The following is a 14,167-nucleotide window of genomic DNA, read 5'->3' on the forward strand; positions in this document are numbered from 1 at the left end:
CACCAAAGACAAGCAACACTGGGAAGAATAAAAACATCTCATTTCAAACACCCCCCGTGTGGCACCTCGCAGTGGATCTCGGGTTATACGGAGTATGCCGTCGGCCTCCTCCTCTTCCTTTCTGGAACTTCTACGACTGTCGGACCCGGGTATGACGGATCGTGGTGGTGAACAGAGTCCGGCCAAGCATATCCACCCTGTCAGAAACGAAAAATTACAACACCCTTGGAGAAACCCAAAAAAGAGGGCAGGAGCAAATAATGGGTCGACCCAATGCTGACCGGCCCCATCGACGGATACTTTAATCCCTCCAAGCTGCGGTCTGGGCGGAGCCTCGCTACGACGGTTGCCCCAATCGGGCTGGTGGCGATCCACCTCGTTTAGCATGGTCGGAAGAAAGAGAAGCCCGACTGTTGTCTTACTCGAGCATGTTGACTCGCTGGAGCCAAAAAAAAAAACCCTGGAGATATACCAGGTTACTATATTTCTGCCTAGTGCTAGTAGTGTCACACTGCCACACATTGACACCGCGCCTGGAAATAGAAAAGATCGTGCGAGCAAGATGGGCTTCGTCCGGTTCCTGTGGAGGGGGCAAACAGAAAGATGCCAAGTTGCCAACCTTACTGTCGTTAAGCATATTGTCTCGGCGTTTCCCCGGCGTCCGTTGAGTCTTGACAGTGATGACGCTGCCCAGCTTTGGAACCCCCCATCTGGAAGGATTGGCAGATAACCTCGCCCCGTATTACCGTATGTCGTATTGCGGTGGCCTTGGGTCGTGCTCGGCTTATTGAATAATCAAAACATGCACTGCCTTCTCGATCGTTCTCCGTTACCTAATCGCTCTTTGATCCGTGAAACGATGTACCGGCGATGTATCAAAGCCCCATCTTGTCAGAGGGAGAAGAGTCCGGAATTGGGTGCTTCGTATTCCGTAAGTTAAAGAAAAATAATAATCCTAAAAAAAAAAATTAAAAGAAAAGAAAATAAATAAATAACATCATATCATCATAATAGAAAGAACCAAGCCTTGTGATACAGCCGATCAAATAGCTCCTAACTGCCATAGTACAACGGAACCAACTCTAACGACGCTCTCTAACATGCGAGGTGGGGGTTTCTTCCCTTGAGTTGTGGAATGTTCAAAATCCCACAGCATACATACAGCGTACATCCCGAGATACATGCATATCGGCGAGACCAACTCAAAAGTCTCGGAATGAGCTTGAGTAAAAGTATTCTCCGTTGGCAAGGGGGCGAGGTAAAATATATATATAATAATAATAATAATAAAAATAATAATACTACTACTACTAATAATAATAATACTACTAATAACAATAATATGGAACCACAGGCTAAGCCTTGGCTATCTGTCCATCAAGGCCCCAGTCGGGAAACTCGTGTCACTCCGTCATTCAGTAGTCGGCGGGGATAGCTTGGCTTTCCAGCGCTTTGACTCTGGGGCCGGTCAGGGATATGGATCCATCCCCCCAAGCGTGTGGTTTGTTAGAAACGAGGAGGGCTGTACAGTTGGACGCGGGATGCATGTACATTCAAAGTGGATAGGTTGGGTACAGACTGCGTAAAGACCCTACGGCAGCCTCCTGTAAGTCACTCGACTCCATCATCCGTAGGGGTTATCTCCTCCGTACCTTAACCTAATCCCACAGGCTATGATCGATCATTATGCAATGGGCGGCTGATCCTCCGGCAGCAATACCTGTGTAGGGTAGTTGATCTACAGCGACAAGAGACTACTTGCAGTCGAAAACCCTCAGGGCGGACGCCGTACGGAGGATGTACAAGACAATACCATGCCACCCTCTCCCATCGGCACCATAACCTGTATATACTGCGGATCAGAATAGCCTCGTATGGCGTGCTAGTGCTGGCGCTCCTCTCAATCCGGGTCAGTCACATTCTTCCCCTCTGAGGCAGTCCGCCACAACGACTCCATTCCATCAATTCTTACCTTACCTTACCTTAACCCAATTATGCTAGTGGGGATAAGCCCGTGCAACGTTTCACAAGGAATACCCCCTTGACAACCTTGATTTGAATCAAGGGTTGCGGGTTGCACTCCATACCAGACCATCAGACTTTCCTTTTGTTTGAGGACAACAGCTAACATGCCAAGGTGTGGTCGTGAGAACTCGCGCTTTGCCCCTCGTGCAACGGTTGAGAAGCAAGGGAGCCTTACGTAGGAGGGAGCTACTGTGCGGTACATCTGTGCTTGGCCTGGCTTGTCCGTTCGAGTGTAAAATGACCACAGGTTGATATTCACCGGAAACAGATTTATCTGTCGAATGGCGTTGATCGAGGGTTGGGCGTGCATCTTGCGTAAGTGCTCGGACCCGGCCGCTCCATCACTGCCCAGAGCATGATATTATATATTTTACCGGGTCGGCTACGGAGCACATGGCAACCTGAATAGTCTAAGAAGTCCCCCAAAGGAAACACCCTGTAGAATATTGCACTGAGCACCCCATTCCCCGAAGCTCCATCATATCATGGTTACAACATCTGCATTATAGTTTAGTCCGATTGGAGGGAGGCCCGGAGATTATCTCCCAAACTTGGACGATGCTGAGCAACATTCCTGATTCCCATAGATGGCTTTATTCCAAACGGGCTCGCTCGATTGAGTTACAGAACAAACCGGATGGGAGCAAAAAAGCTTGTCTGATTGCATGGGTCGGGAGAGGAGTGTGGTACAGTCTGCAGGGATGGCAGGACAGGAAATGCGAACGACCTCGCCGGTCGGTGATACGGTGGGAGGGGCGATGCTAGAAAATGCGAAAGGTTTGAACCGCTTCCAAGTCATATGAGGGCACCGGCAAAAGTAGTGCATGCACCTAACCCGCTCCTTACGATGGGCTGGAGTGATACCGCCGTGCGACCTTTGGGTGATTGTGATATTGTCGCTCTCCTGACATGACGTCCTACATCGTGAGCTGTTGGATGAGAATCCGGTTCCCATCTGTGTTGTCAGTTCGAGTCTGTTCTGCAGGGGGGGTGGTGGTGGAGGAGGAGGAAGAAGGGTAGCAGATTGTGATGTATGCACGGAGGAAGTATGTACACGGCTGTCAGTTTAAGTTCATTCGGTGGCCGCCCTACCCGCCAACTGACGGGGACGAACCGATTGTCAAGTTGCAGTTGCAGGAACTATCGACACAACCTGCTGCGGTAGCACCCAGAGTCCACTTTCGCGGGGGGGACACAGGGTCGATGCAGGAGAGGCTTCTCTTGCCAAGGTTAACCGACAGAGTCGTACGAGGGTCGATCTGCAAGGATTGATTTCGAACATGTATCGTTCCATGGACCATTCCACCAACATGATTCGGAGGTTTGGCATAACCCTTCCATACGGAGTGCATTCTGGGCTGCGTTCCCATGTGAGACATCAGCTGCAAACAGGTACGGCGGACGATGGCCATACCCCGTACTCGCTTGGCTCATAGGAGGGCATCATTGAAATCAATAATGTAACGCATCCTTCGGTGGACCGGCCAAGCAGGGCCAAGAGGGACGGACTGGGAACCAGGCGACTCTGTTGGCGATACGCTTATCCTGGAGGCCGAGTTAGTTCTAGCGACCAGACTAGGCCGAGTTTACGGCAATGTCGGAAGAGGTGTAAATTACATCCGGACCAAGTGAGGGATTTACTCGATCACGGCTGGGGAGCATCCGGGATAGGTAGGTAATGAAAGGTCATATCTAATTTATACTGAGATTTATAGTACATGCCTCGGGTGTTTTGCTCTGGAATGCCAATGGATAAGGGTGACATGGGGGGTATGACTGAGGAATGTGCGATCCTTAATCCGGACCGTCTTGATAGCCCTGAAGGACGAAATGCATCTGACCGTGTTCCATTTGACTTCCACTCAGCGGAGTCAAATATTGTCGGATGGAGTGGTTGAAGGACCAACTAGTTGCAACTGGATAGATCCTATTGACGAATCGAACCCTTTCGGCAACTTTATCTGCCAATCCGAAGGAGCTCACTGGACAATAAGCTCCGGATGTCCTTGTGGGCGTTGTGGACTCTGACGAGGGATTGACTGCCTTGATTGGGGTGTGATCAGTCGATGAACCTTAAGTCTTACGTGGCAGGAAGCTCGGACGTCGTCTGCATATGACTGCTCATGCTGGCCCTGAGGATTCTATTTTGGACATCCTCCGCAGCGGAGTCTGAGATACGAAAGAAGGGAAATCAAGACCATCCAGAATCGGAGGTGGTGCCGGGATCCCTGCAGCAGACAGGCCCAGGGACGACGGATCGGGATATTTCTGTTTCATGGATGAGAGTCCAACGGATAAGACACGGAGATAAAAAGGCCAGGCATCCGGAATCCGTGGCTGGCGGTAATACGAAGGAGTTGCCACAGTGGCTGTTCATGCTGTCACCTGCCGGGATCCGGACGAGCGTTTGGGCGAAACGAGCAAGCCAAGCCGAGGATTTTACCACGATCAGTAATAGAATCTTACCCGGTAGTAATATGGAGAGGGAGAGTCGTCAGCCTGGGCCAGGAAAGGAAGGGCCACTTTCGGGCAGAGCCGCTCAGGAGTTCTATGTTCATAATTATGTATACATTTGTACATCGCCACGTACCTAGGTAGGTACCTTTGTGATAATCATATCATGATCAATAATTCTATGAATATCATACATACGCTTTTACTGCGTTCTATCGTTCTATCCCTATATAGATTATTATTTATACTCCTACACTGTCCTGCGGTTTACGAACAGAGTATTCTACGTAGGTCATCGGCATAATACAGTGGAGTGGAACCTTCTCCAAGAAAGTGGAGAGTCCCTCTTTTCAAATTTTTTTTTTCCCTCTCTCTTTTTTTTTTTTTCCCCTCTAAGCGAGGTTAAGGTTCCTCGTGTTGGATTAAGCTTAAGCTCTCCAGGAGTCGCGCACTAATCGGTTTTCGGCTGGGATCAAGCGATCAGAGCGCCACTCGTATCTTTCTAGCGCATTACCGTTTCAGCACTACCACTGATTGCACACTGTCTGGTTTCAACGCGAGCCAAGAATTCGCAAGCCATCGCCAAGCTCTGGTTGGTCTTGTCTTGCTGCCTACAGTCATTTATCTAGAAGGAGTTGGGTCTGGTTCAGCACCCCATGACATCAAGAGTAGTCGCGGACCCAACCCTTTTTACAGGAAACCAGATAACCTACGGGGATGAAGAGAGGGGCATATTCGGAATGGACAGAATGGGGGGTGGGTTAGGGTGTCTCACAAGATTCCGGCTATGGAATGGCGACGATCTGAGGTGGTTAATCTGGCAGATACTTCCTGAGGAGTAATACTTATTGGACAGGACCGATTCCTACTAATAATACTACGGCGTAGAAGGGTCGGAGTCGGTTCCTGGGTTCCATTCGCACCGCGTCGTCCGGCGGAGGACCTCGACTGAGGTTTGGTCCTTCCCGATGGGGGGGACCAGGATCTCCTGCGTGGACAGAATCCGATTTCTATCTGAACAAAGTCAGGATCCCTTGGACATGCCAATGCGTCCCGGTTATGCATGAATGAATCAGCCGGGAGGGGGGGCAAACGGGGGAATCCCTTTCACGGAGCGCCAGAACCATGGGTGAAGGACCATGGGAGAATAAGAAAAAAAAGGTTAAAAACAAGGTTCTCTCAGGTGACGAGCGACGGCCAGACGCTGCTTGGGTTTGCCGGGGTTTTACCCACACTTTGGGTCTGAGGACAAGTGATGAAGGGCGGGTATGATACGTGGTAAGAAGGTGAAAGAGGGTTGCTCGGCAGAGCCAGCAGCATTCTGATTAGTCGAGGGCAATACGTAGAATACATAAAACATTAAAATAGAATAATAAAACCCATTAATAAAATTAAATAACTCTACAGGAAATCACCCAATACTCATAAAATACCTGTGGAGTCTTACCATTCATTCCCCACCCTTTCTTGTCTCTAATGCTCTCTTTGCCTTCTCCAGACAACATCTATCTGTTCTTCTGCATCTTACATCTCCCTCCCCGATATCCTCCTCCTCTAGACAGCCCGACTCTATACATCCCTGACCGACCTCAGCATACCTCCCGCAGACCTTATCGAGCTCTGGTACGAATATCTAATCTCTCCCTCCCCTTGCCGCCTATGCTGCTCGACATTCCACCCCCCTCTGGCCACGCCCTCATACCTCCCATGAATCACCGACCCTCCTCCCAGAGACACTTCCAAATCATGTTATCACTCCCGGCCAGCTCATCCAAATACTAACTCGATCCCGCCAGGACTGGCCAACTCTCATCATCTCACCTTCTCGTCATCCACCCTCGTTCCCGGCCAGTATTTCCTCTTCGGGAAATATACCACGCTTCACCTCAACCGCATAGATCCCTAAGATCCCGACTCCAGACAACCCCCAGTCAAGACAGCCAAAAAGAAAGACGACCACTCCCTTCACCATTTCACTCTACCATCCTCCCGCTGTCGTGGCCTACCCCGATCATCGAAGGTGGATGGAGACGTACTACGGTCATGTCCGCACCCCCGCGGACGCCATCATCCTCTTCGAAGCCTGTCGCATTGGTCTTCTCCCTCGCGTCCAGCGACGACTGTCCGAGAAGGAGCGCCAGCTGATCCGCTCCGGCTCCGTCTTCGTCTGGGATGAGCGAGAAGCCGGCATGCGCCGTTGGACGGACGGCAAATCCTGGAGCGCCAGCCGGGTCTCCGGCAGCTTTCTCACCTACCGCGAGATGGAAGGCAAGCGTGGCGGCTCGGGCGTGTCCCAGGCGGCCATCCCCCGAGCTGGCAAGACCCCCGAGAGCACTCGGGGGAGCGACGACGACCGCGCCGACGGCCCCGACGAAGGCCCTGACGGCTATCGATATAAGCCCGACGGCTTGATGAAGCAGTCCTTCAGCATCACCACCTCCGCCGGTCAACATCTTCACCTCATCAGCTACTACTCCCGCTCGCATCCCTCCGCCGCCAATCTCCAACAGCCCACCAACGACCCCAGCTTGCGCCATGTCCGTCCGCAAAAGGGCCTCTATCCCGAATCCACCGTCAACGACCAGCAGAATCTGCCGGTCGTCACCCGTGGGCCCATGGGCGGGGCCTATTCGGTCCCCCATCCCATGCCACCCTACGCTCGCGCCGGCGCCACGCATCCCCAGTCTTATACACCTCCCTACGCCTGGCCCCCGACGCCGCTGGCCACCCCGCCCGTGGCCGTCCACTACTCGCCGTATCTCCCCCCGGTATCCGGCGCCAATGGACCGCTCTACGCCCACCACCCTCACCAACAACAGCAGCAACAACCGCCCCCACCACCACCACCATCGCACGGGCTTCCCCCGCCTCCCCCGCCGCAGCCTGGCCTGTCCGCGGCCTACGACCCTCCCGCGCACCATCCCATCGAGTCCTCCATCCACGCCTCGGGCGTCCAACATCCCTCCCTCCCCGTGATCGCCGGCCGTTCCCCGCGTCTTGTGGCCGACGCCCGCGACCTCCACCAACGCAGCCCGCCCGCCTACTCCGCTGCCGCTGCCGCTGCCGCCGCCGCGGCGGACCCCCGTCGGGCGTCGCCGCGCTCGCAACCGCCCGCCATCCCGCCGACGAACGGCTACGGGGCGGCCGCACGCAGCCCGGTGCTGCTGAACCAACCGCCCCCGTCGTCGGCGTCGTCATCATCCGCGCACATCCCGCCCCCGAAGCTCCTCGCGGACGCCGGCGCCTCCTCCGGAACCACGGTGCCTGGCATCAGCTCCTTGATGAACGGCACTTCCGCCGGCGGGCTCCCCTCGATCACCGCGCCGGGCGGCCCGCCGGGGTCGTCCGTCCGTGGCGACGGCCCGCGCGATATCCCCAGCGAGAAGATCGGCTTCGGCGGCGAGGATATGCGTGCGCTGCGACAGTTGGACCGCGTGTTCACGGCATAGAAGGCGGGAGGAAAAAGAATGTGTCGTGGTGTGTCGTGGTGTGTCGTGGTGTGTCGTGTCTTTGTCCATATCAATCAATACCCCACCTGTCGCCTCATGCATGCCTTGTTTGTCTGCTTGTATTAAGTCCCCTTACGATTGTGTCTGGTTCCCTCGCCACGCTTGGTGGAATGGAATGATCATGATTGCCCCTGTTGTCTCTCTCTCTCTCTTTTTTCTTCTTTCATGTTCTGTGTGCTTCTCTTGTGGGTTTCCGGGCCTGGCGTTGTTAGACGGTGTGCATTATCGCGATACAGCATGGGGGCGGGGGTTTACTTGCGGCTTCGTCGTGTCGGTTTGTTCCTGCTTTTCCTCTGGTGCTATTGCATTGCGGTGTCTAGGTGATATGATAAACCTATTGACAGTATCTTATTGACTGTAGGCGCGTGTAGCTCGCTGTAGGGTTTGTAATTGGAATAACTTGAGGTAGCAAACCATCATTCGTACATAGACTATCAGAACCTCACTATATCATCCCGATTATATATCCGCCTACACACATACCTCGACCCCAACCCCAACCTCACACCATATCAAGCTCATGAGCCTCCTTGTCGGCCATTTGCTGAACGCTCGACATTCCCCGGCTGCACGACATACTCCATCTGGTGGCGCTCCAGACCCGGGCCATGACCGGGGCGCTCGACGGATCCGGTCGACTCGCTCGTCTGACTCGCCGTACGGGTCGTGACACGGGGATCCTCCTTCTCCTGGTCGGGGCCGAGGATGCCGTCGCCGGTCTGCGGGGCACCACCGCCGCCCGGACGGTCTTGGGGCTTGATGGCGCCCATCTCGAGGAAGCCGCTCACGTCGTGGGGGTCGGACGAGGCGGAGGAAGACTTGCGACGGGCGGCGAGCTCGCGGGTAAAGGCGCGCCAGCGGTCCTTCTTCCACCAGTGGGGTTTCTGCAGGTCGAAGCCCGGGGCGATGGGGCGGTCGCTGGCGAGGGCGGAGTCGATCTCGACGCGCTGGGCGATGAGCGCCTTGTCCTCGTTCAGCTCGCAGAAGCCGCACACGTTGAACACCAGCAGGATGAGCAGCGCCGGCGTGTACCCGAGCCCGTACAGCCAGCCGGCCCCGACATTGTACCGCAGCGGCGACACCTCGAAGTCGAACGCGGCCGCGATCGCGTACCCGATCTTCACTCCGAGCAGTCCGACGGCGACCAGGAACTGCGACGGCGCCGCCGACAGGTAGAACAGCAGCTGTCCGAGCGTGCTGCGCGGCCGCGCCCGGTACCGGTACACGCTGTGCTCCAGGCTGTAGCAGATGACGAGCACCCCGGCGATGGCGACGAACCCCGCCGCGCGCCACCGGCTGTCGGTCGCGGCGGGGGCGGCCTGGTGCGCTTGCTGCTCGGCGCTGCGTTGCATCTCGATCGGGCCCCAGCTGCGGGGCACGGTCAAGACGAAGTTGACGATGACGCAGAGGTAGAAGAGGAACGGGAGGAGCAGTTCCTGGCGTTTGCGCGTGCTGGTCTTGGTGAAGGCGTAGGGATCGCGATCCATGATTTGGCGTTCTTGCCATGAGCCCCTGGGGCATTGTTAGAGGGGATGGTGGCGGTGGGGGTTGGTGCGGTGACTTACCAGTGTCGCACGGCTTCCCAGATGGCCGCCATCAGTCCCGGCAAGAGCAGCGTGTAGAAAATGGACTGGAGGATGATGGCGGAGCTAGGGAGGTATTCCCGGTCCACGTCGATGCTCATGATGCAGCTGATGAGCCCGCAGGCGGCGACGAACAATAGCCAGTACCACTTCCAGCGGCGGCCCATGAGGATCCAGCGCCGGTCGGTCGGGAGGTAGCGGCGACCGTGCTTGCGGAGATTGAGCAGCGTGAGGAAGATGCAGATGCCAAACAGGACGGTGAAGGCCAGGCCGGCGGAGGCGTGCGAGCCAATGTTGTTGATGGGCGCATAGCAGGAGGTGCCGTTGACAAAGGTGCCATTCTCGGCGAACATGAACGGCTTGAACTGGTTGAAGGCGAGATAGCACTCGGAGCCGTTGGACAGCGTCCCGTTGGTGTAGAGCTTGTAGCTGTACAAGTCCAGCGCCGTGCGATTGAAGTGTACGTTGTTGACCACCACGTCGGTGGCATTGGCGCCGTCTTGGTAGGGCGCCACTGCCCTCACGTACAGGAGAGTCATGCCTGTGATCAGTCCCTGATCGGACTCGAGGTACTTGTCAGTGTCCCAGCACCTGGCCTACTCGATTCCGGTCGATGGATTGGCCGATTGCCGCGGGTTCATGGCGGACAGGGAAGAAATGAAAAGAGAATCCGACCAGGATACGGCGGCGATGATCGGAATCATGGCGGATAGGCCGGAGGCTGACGAGGCCATGACGGGCTATCAAGTCGTACTCAGGGCATAGTCGATGATGCGGAGAGAACCCCTCGACCCAACGGAAGGCCCGGATTGACACCGCGGTTAGGTCATGACCAGTCGATCCGGTACCGCACTGGGGGGCAGAGATTGGCTCACGGTGAAATGTGGCTTGTTAAGGTTGTCGAGCTGATTGAGGGGAAAGAAAACGAAGTTGAAGTTGAAGTTGTCGATAGTTGATTCCCCTTCTGGTCTAGACCGCCTCGCCGCTTTACAGACTGCTTATGTAAGACCTAGTATAGAGAACAAAGTCGTTCAACAGCAACAAATAGACTACCGTCGATCTACGTTCTACACGTTCAAATACGTATACGCAGGCAAACGCAGTTCGAGATGTATATTGACCGTCGGAGCACGCAACTCCCTCTCTAAAACTGGATTTCACTTTATTTTTTTTTTGGATATGAAAAAATTGAAGACCAGGCGATAAATGCCGTTCTTCGCGTTTATTCCATCCACACTAGACCGGCAGCCTCCATCCCAACCAGACAAAAATACTGCACCAGTCGGGAAAAGACACTCTCGCACAGATCTAGAGACGACGACCACGGCGACCACCCTTGCGACGGGTCGAGTCGGAGGGAGTAGGGGTGACGTCCTCGATTCTGCCGATTCTCATGCCAGCACGGGCCAGAGCACGGAGGGCAGACTGGGCACCGGGACCGGGGGTCTTGGTGCCGTTACCACCGGTGGCACGGATCTTGATGTGCAGAGCGTTGATGCCGAGCTCCTTGCAGCGGGCAGCAACGTCCTGGGCGGCCAACATGGCAGCGTAGGGAGAGGACTCGTCACGGTCAGCCTTGACCTTCATACCACCGGTGACACGGCAGATGGTTTCGCGACCACTGTCATCCATTGTTAGCCTATGGTCTTCTTTTCGGACAGGTCTGATGGCGTGTCGGGGGGTTGAATCGACAACGGGGAATCGCGCAACGAACCTCAGATCGGTGACGTGGACGAAGGTATCGTTGAAGGAGGCGAAGATACGGGCAACGCCGAAAACGAGCTTGCCTGGAGAAGTTCGGTTAGAAACGCTGCGCACTTTGCGAAACTCGCGTCAGGACGGTGGTCGTACCATCTCCGGCCAGAGGGCCGAGAGAGACGTTCTCCTTGGGAGCAGCGGTCTTCTTGGGAGGCATTTTGGGTGTGCTGGTGGTGGAATGGAATATGGAGAGAGAGAAGAAGAGGAAGGGAAGCGTCGACTGTCGGATGGAGACACAGAAAATGTGGGTGTGTGCCCTACCGTTCATTCCGGCCTGCTGATTGGCCCGGCGCAAGCGAGTTGTGGCCTGAGGCGGTGGTCAGGCAGCCTTCGGGATGGTAGTCGGCCCGGTAGGCGGTGAGCCGCGATTTCCCACCAGCTTTTAAGCTCGAATTTTCTTGTGACTCAAGATCCTCCCCCGTCATCTTGAGCTCCTCTCCATAAACCATCTCGATCAATTGTCCCGATCCATTCGGTCCTGTTGTTGTACTAACCACAGCTAAGCGCGTGCGCTCGCACAGCAGCATGGTGTTGACCCAAGAAAATGCCATGATTGGCATCATCGGCATGGGTGACATGGGCAAGATGTATACCCAGAGACTCAGCGATGCAGGGTGGAGGTAATATCACAGCCTTTCCCCTGCAAGTTTTGTTGCATAGGTAAGCTTCTATCTCATCCTCTGCGTTTCCCTCTCCCCTGTTTCAAAGGATGACTTGAGTGCATTTGGCTCGAGCATGGTCTGGGAAAGCCACTGTCTCGCCATTCTGGCATGCAGTGGTCGACTCGGCCGTCAATGATGTAAAATCTCAGCTACCTAATCTTTCTTGTCTGATTCGTTCCGTGTTCAATTCGTGATTGCCATCGATCTTCTACGTCTGGAGAATCTTCGCTAACGGATTGGCTTCCAGGTCGTACTACAGTATTTTGTGTGTGTGTTCGATGGCATCGAATTAACAGTACTGACCGACATCTCTCCCAAGGATTAATGCATGTGACAAGCCCGACAACTATGAGAACCTGAAAGAAGAATTCGATTCTCAAGTACGTCTTTTGCTCGCAGCTCATGCTGTCCTTAAACTCATTGTATATAGAAAGGTGTCACCGTATACCCGAATGGACACCTGGTTTCAAGGATTAGCGATTTCATTATTTACAGTGTAGAGGCGGGGATGATTGACAAGGTAGTGGCAGAGTACGGCCCATGTACGTAAAAGGCTTCCACCTATCTTCCCTCTAGCCCGGTGTCTGACGAGCGGTTTCAACCCAAAGCTACCAAGGTCGGTGCCATCGTCGGTGGTCAAACGTCATGCAAGGCCCCCGAGCTGGCCGCGTTCGATAAACATCTCCCTCCAGATGTAGAAGTTGTATCGTGCCACTCGCTCCATGGGCCGAAGGTCAACCCGAAGGGCCAGCCGTTGGTATGACCGGTCCCTGGCGAGAGCCCGCGACGATTGTTCTGAATGATAACCGTGCTCGGCCGTAGGTTCTGATCCAGCACCGCGCCTCCGACGCCAGCCTGCGGTTCGTCGAGAACGTCCTATCCTGCTTCAACTCCGAGTATGTCTACCTCACCGGCGAGCTCCACGACCGCATCACTGCCGACACGCAGGCGGTGACGCACGCCGCGTTCCTGAGCATGGGCACCGCCTGGCACGCGAACGAACAGTTCCCCTGGGAGATCTCGCGGTGGGTGGGCGGCATCGAGAACGTCAAGATCAACATCACGCTGCGCATCTACTCGAACAAATGGCACGTCTACGCCGGGCTGGCCATCCTCAACCCGGCGGCGAAGAAGCAGATCCGTCAGTACGCAGAGTCGGTGACGGAACTGTACAAGCTCATGATCGAGGGCCGCCGGGACGAGCTGAAGCAACGGGTGTATGCCGCCGGGGCCGCGGTGTTCCGCGCGGGCACCGAGGGACAAGACCTGCTGCTGAAGGACGAGGTGCTCGACCGGTTCTCGCTTTCAAACCGGCCGCGCGAGGAGACCCCTCCGAACAGCCATCTGAGTCTTCTGGCCATTGTCGACTGCTGGTCGAAGTTGGGTATCGTCCCGTACGACCATATGATTTGTTCCACGCCGGTAAGTCAGATGTGACGTGAATGGGAGACGAACTTCCTGGATCGGAATCCTGGCCCTGCATGCAACTGCGGCACCCTGCGTTTCCTCGCTTACTGACCGCGCGTCATGCAGTTGTTCCGTCTCTGGCTGGGCGTGACTGAGTATCTCTTCCGCAACCCGGAGCTACTCGACGAGGCATTGGATACCGCCATCAACGACCATACGTTCCGCTCGGACGATCTGGAATTCACCTTTGCAGCACGGGTACGTTTCTTTTCTTTCCCCCGGCCGTCGCGTCGCCTTGGTGATGAACTCGGGAGCGGCCGGGAAGCAGGGACCCCCCTGGTTCGTAGGCTAATGTGATCATGATATCTAGGCATGGTCGGACTGCGTTTCATTCGGGAATTTCCAATCCTACCGCGACCGGTTTGAGCGGATCCAGCAATACTTCTCGCCCCGATTCCCCGAGGCCGCCAAGCTTGGCAACGAAATGATGAAGACGATCTTGGAAAAGACGACGAGTGGGAGTTAAGGCGGTTAACGGCGGAGGAATCATCCAGTTTGTACTATCTTGAAGACCAAAAAAGTGACATGATATGGCCCAAAATTAAAAAGTAATGAATAGTGGAGTCTACATCTGAAACTCGCGCGCGGCCGTTCGAAACGAAGGGAAAAGGGGAAGAAGCCCAGAGGTAGAGGAGGTGAAACCGTCAGAACCTAAAGCACAAGCATGCCAGCGATTGGCCTGACGGAGAGGCCCCCGAAGGACTAATGT

General features: G+C 55.1%; 4 protein-coding genes across 4 annotated transcripts; 2 read left to right on the top strand and 2 right to left on the bottom strand.

Annotated features, from left to right (window-relative positions):
• Window positions 1-6,503: 6,503 nt before the first annotated feature.
• Window positions 6,504-7,928, top strand: BDV59DRAFT_198076 (camp independent regulatory protein; the record flags this gene model as incomplete). Its single annotated transcript, XM_073693078.1, has 1 exon — window positions 6,504-7,928. One exon carries the CDS (start codon window positions 6,504-6,506, stop codon window positions 7,926-7,928), a length of 1,425 nt encoding a protein of 474 aa, XP_073552571.1.
• BDV59DRAFT_168580 (DUF2434 domain-containing protein) lies at window positions 7,783-10,486 on the bottom strand. The gene is made up of 2 exons (XM_073688110.1): window positions 9,554-10,486; window positions 7,783-9,500 (listed from the first exon to the last, which is right to left on the bottom strand). The coding sequence occupies exons 1-2, from the start codon at window positions 10,108-10,110 to the stop codon at window positions 8,507-8,509; spliced, it is 1,551 nt and encodes a 516-aa protein (XP_073552572.1). The 5' UTR covers window positions 10,111-10,486; the 3' UTR covers window positions 7,783-8,506.
• Window positions 10,487-10,659: 173 nt separating this feature from the next.
• BDV59DRAFT_168583 (40S ribosomal protein uS11) lies at window positions 10,660-11,532 on the bottom strand. The gene is made up of 3 exons (XM_073688111.1): window positions 11,423-11,532; window positions 11,286-11,358; window positions 10,660-11,192 (listed from the first exon to the last, which is right to left on the bottom strand). Exons 1-3 carry the CDS (start codon window positions 11,484-11,486, stop codon window positions 10,880-10,882), a joined length of 450 nt encoding a protein of 149 aa, XP_073552573.1. The 5' UTR covers window positions 11,487-11,532; the 3' UTR covers window positions 10,660-10,879.
• Window positions 11,533-11,744: 212 nt separating this feature from the next.
• BDV59DRAFT_50099 (prephenate dehydrogenase (NADP(+))) lies at window positions 11,745-13,974 on the top strand. The gene is made up of 7 exons (XM_073696517.1): window positions 11,745-11,989; window positions 12,311-12,371; window positions 12,422-12,533; window positions 12,600-12,748; window positions 12,814-13,413; window positions 13,525-13,656; window positions 13,769-13,974. Exons 1-7 carry the CDS (start codon window positions 11,937-11,939, stop codon window positions 13,922-13,924), a joined length of 1,263 nt encoding a protein of 420 aa, XP_073552574.1. The 5' UTR covers window positions 11,745-11,936; the 3' UTR covers window positions 13,925-13,974.
• The last annotated feature ends 193 nt before the right edge of the window (window positions 13,975-14,167 follow it).

Source organism: Aspergillus ambiguus (assembly GCF_047715705.1).
Source record: "Aspergillus ambiguus strain CBS 117.58 unplaced genomic scaffold BDV59scaffold_2, whole genome shotgun sequence".
NCBI lineage: Eukaryota > Fungi > Ascomycota > Eurotiomycetes > Eurotiales > Aspergillaceae > Aspergillus > Aspergillus ambiguus.

Excerpts from the sequence above, each read along its gene's own strand:
- BDV59DRAFT_168580 (XM_073688110.1), bottom strand. The coding sequence starts at position 10,110 with ATGACTCTCCTGTACGTGAGGGCAGTGGCGCCCTACCAAGACGGCGCC. Across the intron at positions 9,501-9,553 it reads TGGGAAGCCGTGCGACACTG|GGGCTCATGGCAAGAACGCC; the intron begins GTAAGTCACCGC and ends ACAATGCCCCAG.
- BDV59DRAFT_168583 (XM_073688111.1), bottom strand. The coding sequence starts at position 11,486 with ATGCCTCCCAAGAAGACCGCTGCTCCCAAGGAGAACGTCTCTCTCGGC. Across the intron at positions 11,359-11,422 it reads CGGCCCTCTGGCCGGAGATG|GCAAGCTCGTTTTCGGCGTT; the intron begins GTACGACCACCG and ends GAACTTCTCCAG. Across the intron at positions 11,193-11,285 it reads GTCCACGTCACCGATCTGAG|TGGTCGCGAAACCATCTGCC; the intron begins GTTCGTTGCGCG and ends AATGGATGACAG.
- BDV59DRAFT_50099 (XM_073696517.1), top strand. The coding sequence starts at position 11,937 with ATGCAGGGTGGAGGTAATATCACAGCCTTTCCCCTGCAAGTTTTGTTG. Across the intron at positions 12,372-12,421 it reads AAGAAGAATTCGATTCTCAA|AAAGGTGTCACCGTATACCC; the intron begins GTACGTCTTTTG and ends CATTGTATATAG. Across the intron at positions 12,749-12,813 it reads ACCCGAAGGGCCAGCCGTTG|GTTCTGATCCAGCACCGCGC; the intron begins GTATGACCGGTC and ends GCTCGGCCGTAG.